General features: G+C 63.3%; 3 protein-coding genes across 4 annotated transcripts; all 3 read left to right on the top strand.

Annotated features, from left to right (window-relative positions):
* The first annotated feature begins 930 nt into the window (after positions 1–930).
* On the top strand, positions 931–6358 carry FAM221B (family with sequence similarity 221 member B). The gene is made up of 7 exons (XM_081942323.1): positions 931–998; positions 1345–1805; positions 2104–2247; positions 2623–2733; positions 4308–4511; positions 5125–5244; positions 5897–6358. The coding sequence occupies exons 2-7, from the start codon at positions 1352–1354 to the stop codon at positions 6094–6096; spliced, it is 1233 nt and encodes a 410-aa protein (XP_081798449.1). The 5' UTR covers positions 931–998; positions 1345–1351; the 3' UTR covers positions 6097–6358.
* Positions 6359–8706: 2348 nt separating this feature from the next.
* Positions 8707–12969, top strand: TAF1C (TATA-box binding protein associated factor, RNA polymerase I subunit C). 2 transcript variants are annotated; one of them, XM_081942320.1, is made up of 11 exons: positions 8707–8857; positions 9239–9309; positions 9482–9717; positions 9807–9935; positions 10029–10146; positions 10278–10349; positions 10601–10736; positions 10898–11026; positions 11223–11400; positions 11526–11663; positions 11930–12969. In XM_081942320.1, exons 1-11 carry the CDS (start codon positions 8717–8719, stop codon positions 12916–12918), a joined length of 2337 nt encoding a protein of 778 aa, XP_081798446.1. In that variant the 5' UTR covers positions 8707–8716; the 3' UTR covers positions 12919–12969. The 2 variants fall into 2 exon arrangements, with proteins under 2 accessions (XP_081798446.1, XP_081798445.1); XM_081942319.1 differs by having other exon boundaries at positions 8707–9136.
* A 71-nt stretch (positions 12970–13040) lies between these two features.
* HINT2 (histidine triad nucleotide binding protein 2) lies at positions 13041–14212 on the top strand. Its single transcript, XM_081942324.1, has 5 exons — positions 13041–13169; positions 13327–13461; positions 13549–13653; positions 13828–13900; positions 14053–14212. The coding sequence occupies exons 1-5, from the start codon at positions 13077–13079 to the stop codon at positions 14142–14144; spliced, it is 498 nt and encodes a 165-aa protein (XP_081798450.1). The 5' UTR covers positions 13041–13076; the 3' UTR covers positions 14145–14212.
* The last annotated feature ends 543 nt before the right edge of the window (positions 14213–14755 follow it).

Genomic DNA, 14755 nt, shown 5'->3' with positions numbered 1-14755 from the left:
ACTCCTCGATTTACTGTATGTCCACCATTGAGCCTCGAATATCTGTTGCAAAGCAAGACAGCTGTTCAGTGAAGTGAATTTTCACACTTAATGACCGTTGCAGCATCCCCATGGTCAGGTGATCCAAATTCAGATGCTTGGCAACTGACTCTTACTTATGACGGTCTCTGTGTCCCAGAGTCACGTGATCTCCTTTTGCAACCTGACCAACAGGGAAGCCAGATTCACTTAATAACCATATGACTTACTTAAGAACTGCCACTACTCGCTTAACAACAGTGGCAAGAAAGGTCGTAAAGTGGGTGAAGGCCAGGGCAAATGCGTGGAGGCCTGTCAGCCGAGGAGAAAAGCTAGAGGTGAATTCCCAGAGGAGGAACCCTGGTGGAGAAGCAGGCGTGGCTAAACCATTTCTGCATCCTTCGGGAGTGATGGGGGTGGGCAGTTATCCTGGCATCCTAGGCCTCCCTTGCTGACCGCTCCCTTTAGTGGAAGAAAGGGCAGGAGGAGCTGCTGTCCTGGGCCTGATCCCCACCAAAGGGAAGGAGAAGGATTGAGTAAACTCCTGCTTTGGGTTTGCACCCGATTTGAACCAGGGATATTTAAACAGGCCACATTTGGACAACAGGCCAGGCCACCAATCTAACCAAGAATCCCAGTCCGAGTTGGCCACCCTGGACCTAATCAGGGCGGCCTCTGCTGCCCTCCCCAGGCTTGGCTCCCTTTCCCCGGGGCGGGTCCTCGCCAGCCTCCCTCCTTGCCGTAGGTGCGCGCTGTGGCCCGGGAGGGGCTGATTTCGGGAGGGCCCAGCCGGGGAACCCCAGTCCCGGCTGACGGAAGAGAGGCGGGAGGAGAGGAGTAACAACGCCGGAACCCAACCGGCCGCTGCTATGCCAATACAACAAGACTTCTGTTGCCCTGGAAACGTTTCCTCCTCCGGCCGGAGAATCCAGGCTTCCAGGCCGCCGCTGCTCTTCTGCCCGACGGGGACTCGCACGGAGGTAGAGACGCTGCGGGATGTGTGGGTGTGTGTGTGTGAGAGAGAGAGAGAGAGAGATTCCTGCTCAACCTCCACCCCCGGCTGCTCCCCCCGCCCCCCAAGTCGCCCTACCCTCTTCAGCAAAAAGCACTGGCGTCGGGAAAGAGCTCCGTTACCCCGCCGGCCGACAGAGAGGCTCGCGGTGAACTCTGCAGCCACGGGGAGCGGGTTCCCCCGAGTCGCCCGCGAGAGAGCCGGCAGCCCAGGGTCCCCTGACCTCTGCCCGGCTCCCTTCCCCCGAGCCCTCCCGGCGCACTTGCCCGGGCCACGCGGCCCGCCCCATCGCCTCCCGTGCTTGTATCCGGCAGAGCCAGCATGGAAGCGGAACCCACGGATGCGGCAGCCTCGCGGCCTCCGGCGGTGTCCTGGGAGGCGGCGGCGGTGGAGGAGGAGGCAGCGCCCAGCAGCACGTCGCCCACGGCTCCCGAGGTGGAGGAAGAGCTGATCCTCCCCGCCACCACCTCCCTGGGGAGCGAAGAAGACACGGTCTTGCCGCGGTCGAGTTCGCTGGAGGGGGAGGACGACCTCCCGGACCCCTCACTGCCCTCCTCGTCCGAGTGGCCGGAGCCGCAGACCGCCAGCCCCAGCGAGCCCTCCTCTGCGCCGCTCGAGAGCTCCCCTTTCACCTTCTCTTCGCCCTCGCCGCTCTCCTGGAAGGCGCCCTCCGACAGGATGCAGCGGCGGCTGGAAGAGGCGGAAGGCCGCGGGGGGCAGCCCGAGTGGACGAAAGCCAAAAAGAAATGCCCGCCTGCCAAGAAGGGCGCGCCAAGTCAGTGGGAGTCGGCCAGGGCAGCGAGCGAGAGAGCGAGCAAGCGGGCAGTCCAGAAGCGCAGCCGGGCCCCGAGCAGGAGGCAGCCGGCGGGCGGGCGGGGGAAGGAGAGGAGAGAGTGCCGGTGCCGCAGCTCTTCGCCCAGATGCTGCTTCCCTTTGGTCGCAGCGCTGGGCTCTGGCCGCGGAAGAGGGGGGAAGCAGGCGGCAAAGCCGGTGGCCTCTGTCCAAGGCAGCTGAGGCAAAGCAACCGGGAGCCAGGATGGGGGAGCTTCTGAGGTGGGCTGTTCTCCCCACAGCCTACACGGTGAGGACCATTGTGCCAGCCGAGAAGGAGGAGCTGGTATCGGTGGCCAAGGCCATGCACCGAGAGAAGTTCGCTAAGAGCACCAAGGAACTCTTCCACCTGGAAAAGGAGGCGGCCCTCAAGTCCCTCCAGACAGGTGGGTGGGAGCCTCAGTGACCCACCGAGGGCAGGACCCGGGTGCCGATGCCATGATGTCAGCTGCAAGCCCCAGCAGGGACCGTCTTCACCTCATTCTGGGCAGGAGGGCATTGCAGCCAGGAGCTGCTTTCTTGGCAGCAACCAGCATACTCTGCAGGAGGAGAAGGGGGGGGGACCCTGGCAGAGTCCAAACCATTTCCCAGACTGCTGGCATCTGGGATGTTCCCCCTCTCCCCCCCCCCCCCATGAGAGAGAGGAAGGAGTTTTGAGGCTGCTGGGTGGGATTTGGGTTGCCTGGGGCAGGGCCCTCCAACAGTCCCCACCCCCATCCTCTGCAAGCCCACCTACTGAGCATGCCTTCTGTTCTCTTCAGGCCTCTACATCGGCTGGCGCTGCCCTGAATACCTTTGGGATTGTTTCCGGGTGGGGGAGGAGTCCAGGTGCTTCTGTGGGCACCTGCTGAAGCTGCATCAGGTGTACGTTGGTGAGTAGCAGAGCAGGTGATGGGCTGGAGAGGGCCTGGCTGAGGGTGACGCCTGGCATCCTGCACAAGAAGGCAGCTGCCTTCAGGATACCCAGAGATAGGGGAGGGGAGCCTGCCCTTGGCAAAGAGGAGTCGGCACATTCTGTGGCATCTGCCAAGAAGCCCTCCTTCCTTACCAGAGCCCTTTGCCCTCCCCAACAGCTCCCACTTCCCAGGGCATTTTTTTGACTGGGGAAATGATGGAGGAGAGTTCCGGGGACATATGTTCTGGGTTTGCTGTGACCAGGAAGCCTCAGCCACCGAATAAGCAGAATCTGGGAAGAATCAGGCTGCCCCTTCCCAGGATCTGGCTCTTTTGCCCCCATAGAGGAACATAGAGGCTTCCCTCTGGCAGGATCCATGTTTTTGCTGTTGCTGTCTAAAAGGGACTCCTCCGTGCAAGTAGTCCTTGACTTCAATGGCTATTAACCACGCTGTTAAGCTATGGCGATTCCAGGACAGCACCATTGTACAGCCAGGACTTCACGGTTCAGTTTGGCCACATTCGCCTTTGCTTCACTGCCCGCGTCCATCTTCCCCCCCCCCTTCTGCCCTTTTGGCTGTCCTGACTCTGCTGCTGACCCTGGCCTCCTTCGCTGCTGGCAGCTGACCTTCCCCACCGACTCCTCCCGATGGCCTGGGATCCAGGCACCGGGCAAGGGTGCAGTCTTGGGGTGCGCAGTGTGAGCGCAACAGAGTGGCGGAATCTTGTTTGCCAAAGAGAGCTTGCGTGACCCAGCTGGGGAGGCAGCAGCAGGATGAGGGGCTGCGGTGGCTCCCGTGGCTAGGATGCTGAGTCTGAAGACCACGGAGAGGTTCACAGCTCAGTGGTGCAAAACCCGAGAGCCGCCTGACAGAATGAGCAGCTCCTGTCAATTTGTCCCAGCTTCTGCCAACCCAGCAGTCCAAAAGTATGCAAATGGAAGCAGATAAAAAGGTTCCGCCTTGGTGGGAAGGGTAACGGGGACACAAAAGGCAGAACCTTGGGCAACGGTGATGTCACGGACTAATCCTTTTGACCGGAAGGGCCTTGCTGGGGGCTTCAGAACTTAGTACTAGCGGGACAGAGAGGTGGGACGCTCTCTGTTGCCAAGGGAAGTGCAGGTGGGGAGCCTGTGGGAGGAGCTCTCGGGGGGTGGAAGAAGCAGAGGGAAGTGGGCGTCCAGAGGTGCCACATGTGTTGGAGGCGGTCCTGGAGAACCGGCCCTGAGGGCCTAAAGAGAGGGTTGCAGGAAAGCCCAGTGCTGTGGACTCTACTCACAGGGTGCTGCTGGCTCTCAGCCCTGCCTTCCTCCTGCAAAGACTTGCAAGGGTCAGCAGCTGTGTCAAATACCGCGGCTTGCCTAAAATAAAATGAATGTGCAAAACTCGAGGATCCTTTGCCTTCCTGCTTGGGCGGATGGGTCTCCCTGCCCAGGGGGTTCTCTCCCCCCAGAGGAGGCTTTGGGAGCCAGAGACTCCCTGCTTGCTTTGCTGGATGACCTCCCACCCGTCCTTCCAGAATCCCCCTTTTGAGGGCCAATTCTGTGTTCCAGAGAAACGAGCCACTGTGCCCTGCACTGTGGCAGACTGCCGGTGCCAGGGGTTCCTGTTTGTTCCTACATGCCCGGAAGAGGTGGGCGAATTCTGGCTTCGGCGAAGAACTGGCTTTGATGTGGCAGCCTGGAGAGCAAAATGCCGGTGCACGCATACGCACGAGGAGCACGCTCCCATCGGAGCACGGGGATGCTGCGTCCGAGGTGAGCACCCCATTGGCCGCCACCCAGGCTGCTGGCTTCTCTGGCCACTCTGGGCCCCTTCCTCCTGTTAGCCAGCAGGCTGGCTCCTGGCCACGAGCAGAGAGGATGCCCCCAATGCCCTGGGGCTGCCGAGCCCCTCCGCAATCCAATCCCCGGTGGCTACGGCTGTCCTAATAAGAGCAGCTCTCGGCCCTACAGAGTACCCGTGTCTTAGTCTGCCTGCCAAGCCCTCCCTCTCTACTCCTTCCACCTCTGCTGTCTTATCAAAGCAACACACCCGGCTCCTCTACTTCCAGCCCCATCTGGCCTTCTTCCAGGGTTTCCTCATCATGACCCCCATCTCTCCAGCAAGTCCACGGGCAAATCTGAGCCTCCTCCAGCCACCGGCACTGCACAGCCCCCTCCCCAATGGGCAGGCATGAATGATCTTTGTGTTCTGCCTGCCAATGCTAAAGCGGCACCATCTCCCCCAGCTGCACGGCTAAGGAGCCCCTTCCCCCGCTACCAGAGGCTGAGGCTGTCCGCTCCAACCCCCTATGTCTCCCCCTATGCCCGTGTCTCCCCCTATGCCCGGCTGTGCTGGCCCTGACCTGTGCCCCTCCTGTCCTGCCAGGCTGCTCCTGCATGGCCTTCACCTCCAGCTTCCTGTGCGCGGCCTGCGACCGACGCTGGGAGGAGCACGAAACCTTCTTTGAGTCAGAGGAGACGCGGCGCAGAGGTGGTCGGCCTTACGGTATGGGGGATGGCAGGGAGGGTTACGGTGTCTCCCCACCTCCAGCTGGGGGGGCGTCTGTCCCTCAGGCCTTGGCAAGGACCTGCCCAGCATCTTAGCAGCCACTCATGCCAAGGCCTTTGGGACTGTGGGTGTCAGGCAGCGCAGCTCCTTCCTCTCCCCGTGGACCTCTGGCGCTCCCCTGGCCTGCTCCTTCCTCCTCCCCCCTTCAGTAGGACCATCACCCAGGGCTCTCCCAGGGAGAGCCCGTTGTGGGGCTCTAGCCACGAGGTCTGCTCCCTGCTTGTCATCTTTGTGGAGGGATCCCAAACTGTCCAGGGGCAGCCATGCCCTGGCATTGTGGGCCCCAGAGGGATGGGGGGCCTTTTTGCAGACCCCAGAGCTGCACTTAGCTCAACTGCACTCAAGAACAGAGACCACCCACAGGGGAGAAGCCGCCTCACCCCAAGTCAGGGGGGGCGGAGTGAGCCACAGCTGGGTGGGAGGCTTGCTTATGAGCCGAAGCAGAAACTCCCTGAGCCACAGGTAGGGCTATGTGGGAGCCAGGTCAGGGGCTGCCCCATTCTTACTCTCACGCAGGCTGTTACCTGGGGTCCCGTGTCCCCACAGCTGTCCAGGGGCCCCCCAACACCTGTGGCCTCTCTCTCCCCAGGAGAAGCTTATCTGCCCTTTGCCGAGCTGCCTGAGCTGCGTGGGGCCGTGCTGACGGGGCGCTCTGAGGACCCTTCCGCCTCCAGGGCTCTGCAGGGCCAGGCCTCTCAGGCCCTGCCGCCCCCCTCCGGCTCAAGGGCTCTGCCTCTTCCCCCCTCAGGCCCCCGGCGGTTCCTGCAGAAGGATGACAAGAAGGCTTGAGGCACCTTCCCCGCCCCACTTCCTGCTGCGCAAGGGAGGCACAATAAAGAGAGATGGCTCTGCAGGGGTCTTTGTGGCCGTGACTTTGGAGCCCCGAGAGAGGGAGCAGGCTCAGCGGGGATGCCAGGCTGAGGGTGGGATTCTGCTCCCCCGGGAGGGGGCTGGCAGGGTCTCCTCCTATGCCCAGCGGAATGTGGACATCCCCTGCTCTCACAGCCAGCTCTGCAGGGACGTTGGAGGGAAAAGAGACGGCCCTCCCCTTGAGAAAGCAGCCCCAGCCTCTGGGACTGCTCTGTCATGCCCACTGGGGGTGGGCCCTGCACTCCCCTGGGGCCGCATCCACCTTCCAGAGTCAGGGCGAAGGAGCCCCCTGCTCAGAGGACTCAGGGGCTGGAGTCTGGCCCCTCTGCCTTTGTCCTGCTCCAGAGAGGCTACAGCACATGCAACTGTGGAGCTGCTGCCCTCTGGCCACTGGTGACTGCAGGAGTGTGATGGGCCTTCGCCTCCCTCTAAGAGGGCGCCCAAGCCTGCCAGAACCAGCTGGGCTGGAAAGGCCCTTCTCTAGCAGAGGGATGTGTGCAGCATTTGGCTCTCAGCTTAGGCAAAAGAGTGGCTCCTGCCCTCCCCCATTTGGGTAAGGGAGCTGGAGATGGGGAGGTGTCGTCCATCCTCCTGAGCAGCAAAATAATACAGAACAAATCCTGATTTGCCAAAGGGAAGCCTGGCGCTGCCTGGCAGCTCTTCTCCTTGGCTGGCACTGCCCTGGCGAAGCCTTTCATTGACCACCAAGTTGGGGTGGGCACAATCCAGGCCCTGGTCATTGGGTCATTCCCACCCAAAGGGTGGCAGTTGACTTTCCTGGGCTGGGTGGCTTCCTTTGAGTCTCCTTTGAATGAAGGGCCTCCACCTGAGCTCCACCCCTTTTCCTCTCCTTCCTTCGGCCAAAAACAGGAGGAAGCAGGAGCTGCATGGAGGCTTCTCCTCAGAGGCAGCCCTTCCTTTGGTTCTGCTTTTGCTTTTAGCCTTTTCATCCCAGAAAGACCCTTTGGGCTGTGTGAGCACAGACCCTCGCCCGTGCACAGGCCCTGGCGGGGGGGGGGGAACCAGTTCAGGAACTGCCTGGAAGATTGGGGTGCCTGGAGAGGACCAGAAGGTCCAAGTTGCTCCCCAAAAGCAGGAGAGGGGCGGCCAGGGAAGCCTCAAGAGGGGCTCAGCCTTCCATCCTGGGCTCCTGCTGCCGGCTGCGCTTGGCTTTGGGAATTGTCTTCAGGCATGGAAGAAAGTACTTGGGGGGGGGGGCTTCGCTTGGCTGAGAGAGAAATTCCATTCTGATGGTTCTGAGCACTGGGTGGCCTGGCTTGTGGGTTGAGCTGCTGCTTCCCTTCCCCCAAACTGGTCAGCATTACTTTGATTTGGATGGGGCGAGGGGGCTGAGCCATGAGGGGAGAAGAGGGGCTCTGTGTCAGCCTCTGCTTTGCTGCTCGCTTTCGGCTGCCATTGAAACGGGGAGGGGGGGAGATAAATGGTATTTGGGAGGGGAAGCCTGAGCACAGGAGTGAATGAAGAAGGGAGTCGTTTTCTCACCATTTACTGCACATTGAAACTGCAGCCCACATGACACCTGTGGGGTGTGGGGATTGGACTGGGGGTTGGGATCACTAGGGGGAGGGGGCTGGGTCACATATTGATACCTATGATTGTGCGCGCTTTTGCCTCAGATCTTGCTTTGCTAGCTGCTATCTATTCATAACCAGTAAAAGTACTCTTAATTCTGAAATATGGACTTGAGTGGTTTCTTTCTTGGTTACTGATGGAGGCTGCCCTGACACTCTGGGCCCCTTTCTAACCCCCAACTTACCTCTGGAGTACAGTGCTTATTTAGGGGGGGGATGCTCTGTTCTGTTCTGTTTGCTTCGGCTGGCTGGAAATGCACACTGTGATGTTTCCCTTCGTGGAGCTGGTGAAGTAGCCGAGTGGAGCACTTTCCTCTTGGGAGACGGGCGAAGGAGAAAGGGAGCAGGGCAACTTTTGAAGGCTTCTCTTGGTTGAGCCCCTTTCCCTGCAAGCTTTCCTGCGCCTTGAGGTTTTAAAGAACCCCTTGGCCACTTTTCCTCCAGGCGCAGTTTTTTCTATTGTATTCCTATTGTTCAATTCTTCTCACCCTTCCTATTACCTGTCTCCTCCCACTTATAACTATAACCATCTTGCTTGTATCTTTAAGAATTATATTGTTCTATTTGTTTCATTGCTTATGAGTAACCTCTGACTATCACTGAGTGTTGTACCTTATGATTCTTGATGAATGTATTTTTTTTTCTTTTTATGTACACTGAGAGCATCTGCACCAAAGACAAATTCCTTGTGTGTCCAATCACATTTGGCCAATAAATTCTATGCTAGGAAGCCTTCTCTTCCGCCCACCTGCCTGGCCCTCCCTCCTTCTCTCCATCCCCAGCCGCCTTCAGCGGAGAATCGCCAAAAGCAGCGGCGGGGGGGGGGGGGGGATCCGGGGCTTTGTAGGCGGAGAGCGGGGCAACTGGCCCCGCCCCTCGCTCGGAGATCGCCCCCCTCGGGCCGCTAGGGGGCGCAGGCCGGAGCAGCGGGCGGGGCGGCTCCGAGCATGCGCAGCTGGGATGTCCCGCACGTGCGCGCGCCCATGGCGGCCTTCCCCACGGCGCTGCTGCCGGGACTTTTTCGCGCGGGGCCGCCCAGGCGCGACGGGGCCGGGCTGCGGACGGGCGGCTGGGGTCAGTGCGGGCAGGTGGGCGTGGCGGCTCCAGGTGGGCCGGGAGCCCCGCCGCTGTTCGTTCCCCGCCGCCGCCGGAAGCCTCGGGAGAGCTGGCTGCCCGTCGAGCCCGCTCCGTTGCCGCTGAAGCCCCCGGAGGCGGCGGCCCCCAACGACGGCGCCTCCGCCGCCCCGGCCCTGAGCGCGCTGGGCCCGCAGCTGGGCCGGCTGTTCCTGGACCAGCCGGAGGCGGCCTTCGGGGCCACGGCGCGGCTGCTGCACGAGCACGTCTACCTGGGGGACTCCACAGACTGGGTCAGCGCGGGCGGGAGGCGGCGGCAGTTCCCTGGAGCCCTGCGGGGAGGGAAGGCGGGCTCCGCCGGCCCCGCCTTACCTGCCGCCCGCTCTCTTCCGCAGAGGAGAGCCGGAGGCGTCTGCGGGATGACCCGCCTCCTTCGAGCCCTGGAAGGCCAGACGCGAGGCGGCAGGCAAGTGCCCTTGGCGGGGCGAGCGGCGGGGGAGAGCTCGGGACCTGCGCTCGGCCAGCGAGGCTGCTTCCCCGAGCCGCCCTCGGGATGGGAGGAGGAGGGGGCGGCGGGCCTAACCGTTGCGGCGGGCGGGCGGTGTGTGAGCGGGCGCTGTTTCGTCGTGCCGTTTCAGCGGCGGGCGACCTCTCTCCGGGGTGGCCTCGCTATGCCGCGACTGGCTGTCGGAGCTGCCCCTCAAGGTGGTGACCGAGTGGCTCCACGAGGATCTGGCCGAGCGGCGACGGCGCCTGACCTTCGACGAGAGCCCCACCGGCGGAGCCTTGGCCTGGCTGCCCGGCGGCGCTCACGGTGAACCTCCCCGCCGGGGCTGCCTGGTGTTCCCGGCCGGAGAAGCGGCGGACCGGCTCTGTATCCTGCGGGGTGAGGGGTCGGGGCAGTCCTGGGCGGCGGGACAGGCGCCCCTTCGCCGCGCGTCTTTTCCTTAGCGGCCCCTGCAGGCTTCCAGGAGGCGGCCTTGAGGCCAGCGGCCAGTGGCGCCGTAAGACCCGAACTCCGCGGCTTCCCCGTCCAGTTCGAACTCAATGGGGCCGTCCAGCAAGTGGCAGCAGCGCATCTGGAGGGCAGCGGTGGGTGCGGCAGGTCCCGGGGATGGTACTGGCCTTCTGTTGCCCCCCACTCTTCCCCTCTTGAAGGGTCCTTTTCTGTTTCCTCCCTCCCAGACTTCCTAGGGGTGCGCTCCGACCATTTCTGTGGGGCCTGGAGGAAGCAGCCTGGAAAGGCACCCAGCCCTCTGCAGGTGGTTTGCACAGAAGCCCCTTGTTCTTCCATCGCAGTCAGGTAAGGGGCCTCTTCTCCAAATGGATGGGGCTGGGGGTTTTCTGCCAGTGGGACAGGAGGGGCTGCCCTCCTGCTTGGGGTGAAGAGGCAAGGGACCTCTGCCCTTCCCCAGCTCCGCTGTCTCCTTGCAGCCCCCACCTACCCGGCGAGCTGTCCTTGTGCACCCTGGAAGGGGAGCTGTACCTCTGGAACGTGGAGACGGGGTGAGCAAGTGGGGCTGACTGCCGCCTTGAGTGGGGCCCACACTGGAGGCCTTCAGGGGAGGCATGGAGGGGAATGTGTTGCTTACCTCTTCTGCTGGGGGAGGTGGGGGGGGAATAGCCAATGGGTCTCCTGAGTGCCTGGGTGGGGGGGATCCTTTGCCACTGCTGCCTCTGGAAGTCCGGGTGTTGCCCTCTTGCCAGCAGACCAGCTTTTGGCTGCGAGAGGGCAGGACTGACCCCTTTCCCAACAGGCTCCGACGGTTGCACCAGGACCGCGACAGCCTCTTCTTCCGGGACCCTTCCCCTTGGCGCTGGAGCGAGTTTTCTGCCCACCCACAAGTGCTGACTTTTGCCGACCACACTGGCCTGAAGGGTCTCGACCAGAGGGTGAGGCTTAAGCGGGGGGGAGGGACTGTGTGTGCGGGGGGGCTGAACAGGGCTGCCAGCTGCCGATCCCCCTGCCTATGAGGGAGGGGCTGCTGAGAAAGGCCCCTGGGCGGGGGGAGGGCAGTGGCACCCAGCTGCTGACCTTCCTGCTCTGCCCCCAGGTGTCCTCCCGGGGCCACTTCGAGCTCTTCAAGGTGGGGGCTGAAGCGGATTGCCAGCGTGGGGAACGCCTGGTCCTCTCCAAGTACCTGGGCCCTTCGGAGCCCTTCCACCACTTAGTGGCCACGCAGGTAACCTGGGTGGGTTTGTTTGGGGGCTGTTGGGGGCAGACTTTGTCTGGACCAGGGGCCTCAGCCTCCTGTGCAGGCTGCTAGGTTGCCTTCCCTGGTTGCCCCCATGGCTTGGCAGAAGCAGGGGGCTGGTTCCTTGGCTGAGGGTCACTGTGCCTAGAAACACACACACACGTTAACATCCGTTCACCCGCAGTTTTCGGTCTTTGTGCTGGACGAACGCTTCCCCCTGGTGCCTGTCCTGCGCTGGGAGCACATGATGCAGCGGCCACCCATCTATGCCCACCACACACCTGCCGGGCCTGGGCAGCACTGCCACAAGGTGCTCCTGGGCGCCCACCACTCTCAGGAGATGCTACTGCTACAGTACTCAGGTGGGCACCAGAAGAGGCCCTGCATCCTTTGTGGCTCCTGGCACCGAGGCAGACATGCCCAGTGGCGGGAGGCGGGGGCAGCCTGGGTGCTGCAGGACTCTGAGGTTGCTGGGCTGTCTCCACAGGTGGGCACAGTCTCCCTTGCCAGCTCCAAGGTGCGCCCCAGAAGCTGCCCTCCATCAAGGAATGCCTGCCCCACTTTCCCATGCAGGTCCCTGTGAGGCAGAGCGCCCTCAGCCAGCGGCTCTCCGTCCCCACAGCAGGTAGGGGGGGGGGGGGTTGGGAGGGGTGCCAGATGAAGGGAAACGGGCTTTGCACTCCAAGGAGGCGGTAGCAGGGGAGTTCTGGGTACCTCCCTGCACCTCCAGAGGAGAAGCTGCTATCACTCTCACACACACACACCAGCCAGATCCAAGAACCGGACTAGCCTCCTTGCCAATAGCAGGGCAGAACCTGGCGCAGCAGGGCTTCAGGAATTGGTCCCCCCCTCTCCCAATCTCATCCCTCCTCTCCTCCCCCCCCCATCCAGGTATTGCAGCAGCCCTGGGCCAGCTGAAGGGCATCCAGACACTGCTGGTCTTCCAGCTTTCCCAGGCCGGGGACCTCTTTTACCAGCCGCTGCTCCCCCAGGCCAGTGGGGAGGCTCCCACCAACTCGGAGCCAGAGACCAGTGTTGCAGGTCCTGTGGTGGGCAGACCCTGCCAGGACCCCATTTCTCCAGATGGAGCCAAGACCACTTGTACCCCGGCAGCTGCAGCCCTCTACCGGCGTTGGCTGAGGTCCTGGAAGCGGGCTGCCCTGCCAACCCTGGACTGGCAGTGCCCTCCGGCCACGCTCAACCAGGGCTGCCTCTTCGCCCATCGAGAGCCGAGGGACACGGAGGGGGGTTCCCCGTCCTCTCTGGAGGCTTCCTGCCGCCTGCGCATGGCCATGCGGGAAGAACAGCTCTTCTGCTCCTGGGGGGTCGTGAGTGCGGTCCCTGTGCCCCCTGCCCCACAGGGGCCCCCGGGGGAGCTCAGCCAGCGACTGGAGGCTTCCTGGACGGGTGACTGGGCGGCCTGGTGGCTGGAGAGGCTGGGTGCCACCAAGGCCCGGCGACAGCAGGCCCTGAGGGAGCAGCGGAGGCGAGCCAAGCGGCGCAAGGGGACACGGAGCCTCTCGGGCAGCTTCACCTCCTCCACCAGCTACCAGTCGGAGCTCAGTGACTGGTCAGGGGACGGCAGGGCTCCCAGGCCCCCTCCCACCCTACCCGCAGAGGCCCCTGCCCAGGCTCCCCCCACTTTGCCAGCCGGTTCCCAGGGGGACTCCCAGGAGCTCCTGTCCTCGCAGAGCCTGAGCGCCCGGGGCATCCCCCACGAACGCCGCCAGACCCTGCGCAGGTACCTGGCTGTGCTGGACCAGCCCCCAGAGCCCCCCGAGGACCCCGTGCCTGCCAGCCAGACTTCGGTGGGCAGCAGCCAGCGGGGCCCCTCCTCTTACCAGGGGCCCCAGCCGAAGCGGGCCCGCATGGGCTTCTGAGGGGGAGATGCACTTCCTTCTGGCCGGATGAATAAAGGAGTCGCTTTCTTAGCCGGACTGTTTCGCTTGCTGTTGGCGGGAGGGGGAGGGTCTTAACGTGTGTGGGGAGTGCGTCCTGCAATCCCTTGCCCCACCGCTAGGGGCAGGGGCAGGAGCGCATGCGCTTGGCAAAGGGGGCGGTGCTCGTAGGCATGGCGGCGGCGAGGCTGGGGAGGCGGCTCCTGGCTCGCGCCTGGGGCGGTCCGGGACAGGTAGGGGGGGGGTGGCGGCGTGCAGGGGCGGAACGGGGGGGGGGGTGTAGCAGCTTCGAGGCGCCTCTTCCGGAGTCTTTCCGAGGGGCTCCGAGGCCCCCCTTGCAGGCGGGGGTGGGGGGTCGCAGCGGGGTGACCGGTTCCGTCTGTCTGGCAGAGGGGCCTGAGTGCGGGCGGGTCGAGCGAGGAGGTGGAACGGGCGCAGGGCGCGGCCGAGCAGCCCGGTCCCACCGTCTTCAGCCGGATCCTCGACGGCTCCATCCCGGCGCACGTGCTCCACGAGGACGACCAGGTGGGCGCCGGCGGGGGTCTGGGTCGGGGAAGGCGGAGGGGGGTACAGGAGGCTCACCGCCCTCTCGCTCCTCTCGGGCGCCCGCAGTGCCTGGCCTTTCGGGACGCAGCGCCGCAGGCTCCGGTGCACTTCCTGGTGATCCCGCGTCGGCCCCTGACGCGCCTCAGCCGTGTCTCCGAGAGCGACGCTCAGGTGAGCGGCCGGCCTGGCCAGAGGGTGAAGGGCGGGCAGGGGGTGACCCCCCACGAGCCTGGTGAAGGATCCGGGCTTCCCTGCCTCCCGCTTGGGGGGCTGGATTTTCTCCTCGGGTCTGGAGCCTGGCGAGGAACGGGCTCTGCGATCCCCACTCCTTCCCTCCCTGCCCAGCTCCTGGGACACTTACTGGTGGTGGCCAGCCAGACGGCCAAGGCGGAAGGCCTATCCGAGGGCTACCGAGTGGGTGAGTAGAAGGCGGCAGCCGTTTGGGCGTGATGGGGAACAGGGGCACTGTTGTCCTGGGGGTGGGGGAGGAGGGTTGCTTCTCCCTCCTCCTGCCAAGGGTGCTGGCACTTGCCCGGTGCCCCCTCCAACCCTTTCTCTCTCCTCCTGCAGTCATCAACGAGGGCCAGCAGGGGGCGCAGTCCGTCTACCATCTCCACCTCCATGTGCTGGGGGGGCGCCAGATGGGCTGGCCGCCCGGCTGAACCAACCTGTGCTGTACAGGGGCTGCTCTCAATAAAGGCCTGCACTGGGCGGGCGGCAGGGAGCCTGGGCTCTGCGTGGGCCTCTTTCTTCCCAAGGGTTGCTTTGCAGCCCCTGGCTGAGTGCGGCTGATGGGGACCCACCTCGGAGAGGCCTCAGGGCCTGGATCAGGTCGGGAGTTGAAAAATCAGGCAAGGAAACCTCATCAAATAACACAAAGTGCCCAGGAGGCCAGCTGGCAGTCACTCCCACCCACCCACCCACTCCCCAACCTTCCGGGACTCACAACTGGGGCTGGATTCTGAAGTCGACAATGGGGATGGTTTAGTTATTAATCAGATCTCTGGCCTGGTCGGCTCTGGATGGCTTGGCATAGAAGAACCGTAAAATCAAGAAATGAAGCCCAACAGGTGGAGCAGAAGCAGGCCTGCATGAGCAGCACCTGGGTTGCTCTTTCTGTCTTGGGGGTGGGGGGTAGGAAGGGGACATGAGCGGCCACCAAGCACATAGCTCCGTTTGCAGACGCACTCTGCACACGTGCCTGCCACTCACTTAAATGGAATGCATACTCACCCCCTGCTCGCACGAGTGAGGATGCAGCGGTGCTTGCTGG

This window comes from Natrix helvetica (assembly GCF_964273705.1).
Source record: "Natrix helvetica genome assembly, chromosome: 2".
NCBI lineage: Eukaryota > Metazoa > Chordata > Lepidosauria > Squamata > Natricidae > Natrix > Natrix helvetica.
This window is presented reverse-complemented; position numbering and strand designations above follow the sequence as displayed.

Coding starts and splice junctions, on each gene's coding strand:
- FAM221B (XM_081942323.1), top strand. CDS start 1,352: ATGGAAGCGGAACCCACGGATGCGGCAGCCTCGCGGCCTCCGGCGGTG. Junction 2,248..2,622: donor CCTCAAGTCCCTCCAGACAG/GTGGGTGGGAGC, acceptor TGTTCTCTTCAG/GCCTCTACATCGGCTGGCGC. Junction 5,245..5,896: donor CAGAGGTGGTCGGCCTTACG/GTATGGGGGATG, acceptor CTCTCTCCCCAG/GAGAAGCTTATCTGCCCTTT.
- HINT2 (XM_081942324.1), top strand. CDS start 13,077: ATGCGCTTGGCAAAGGGGGCGGTGCTCGTAGGCATGGCGGCGGCGAGG. Junction 13,170..13,326: donor CCTGGGGCGGTCCGGGACAG/GTAGGGGGGGGG, acceptor TCTGTCTGGCAG/AGGGGCCTGAGTGCGGGCGG. Junction 13,654..13,827: donor TCTCCGAGAGCGACGCTCAG/GTGAGCGGCCGG, acceptor CTCCCTGCCCAG/CTCCTGGGACACTTACTGGT.
- TAF1C (XM_081942319.1), top strand. CDS start 8,717: ATGCGCAGCTGGGATGTCCCGCACGTGCGCGCGCCCATGGCGGCCTTC. Junction 9,310..9,481: donor GGCCAGACGCGAGGCGGCAG/GCAAGTGCCCTT, acceptor GTGCCGTTTCAG/CGGCGGGCGACCTCTCTCCG. Junction 9,936..10,028: donor AGCGCATCTGGAGGGCAGCG/GTGGGTGCGGCA, acceptor CCTCCCTCCCAG/ACTTCCTAGGGGTGCGCTCC.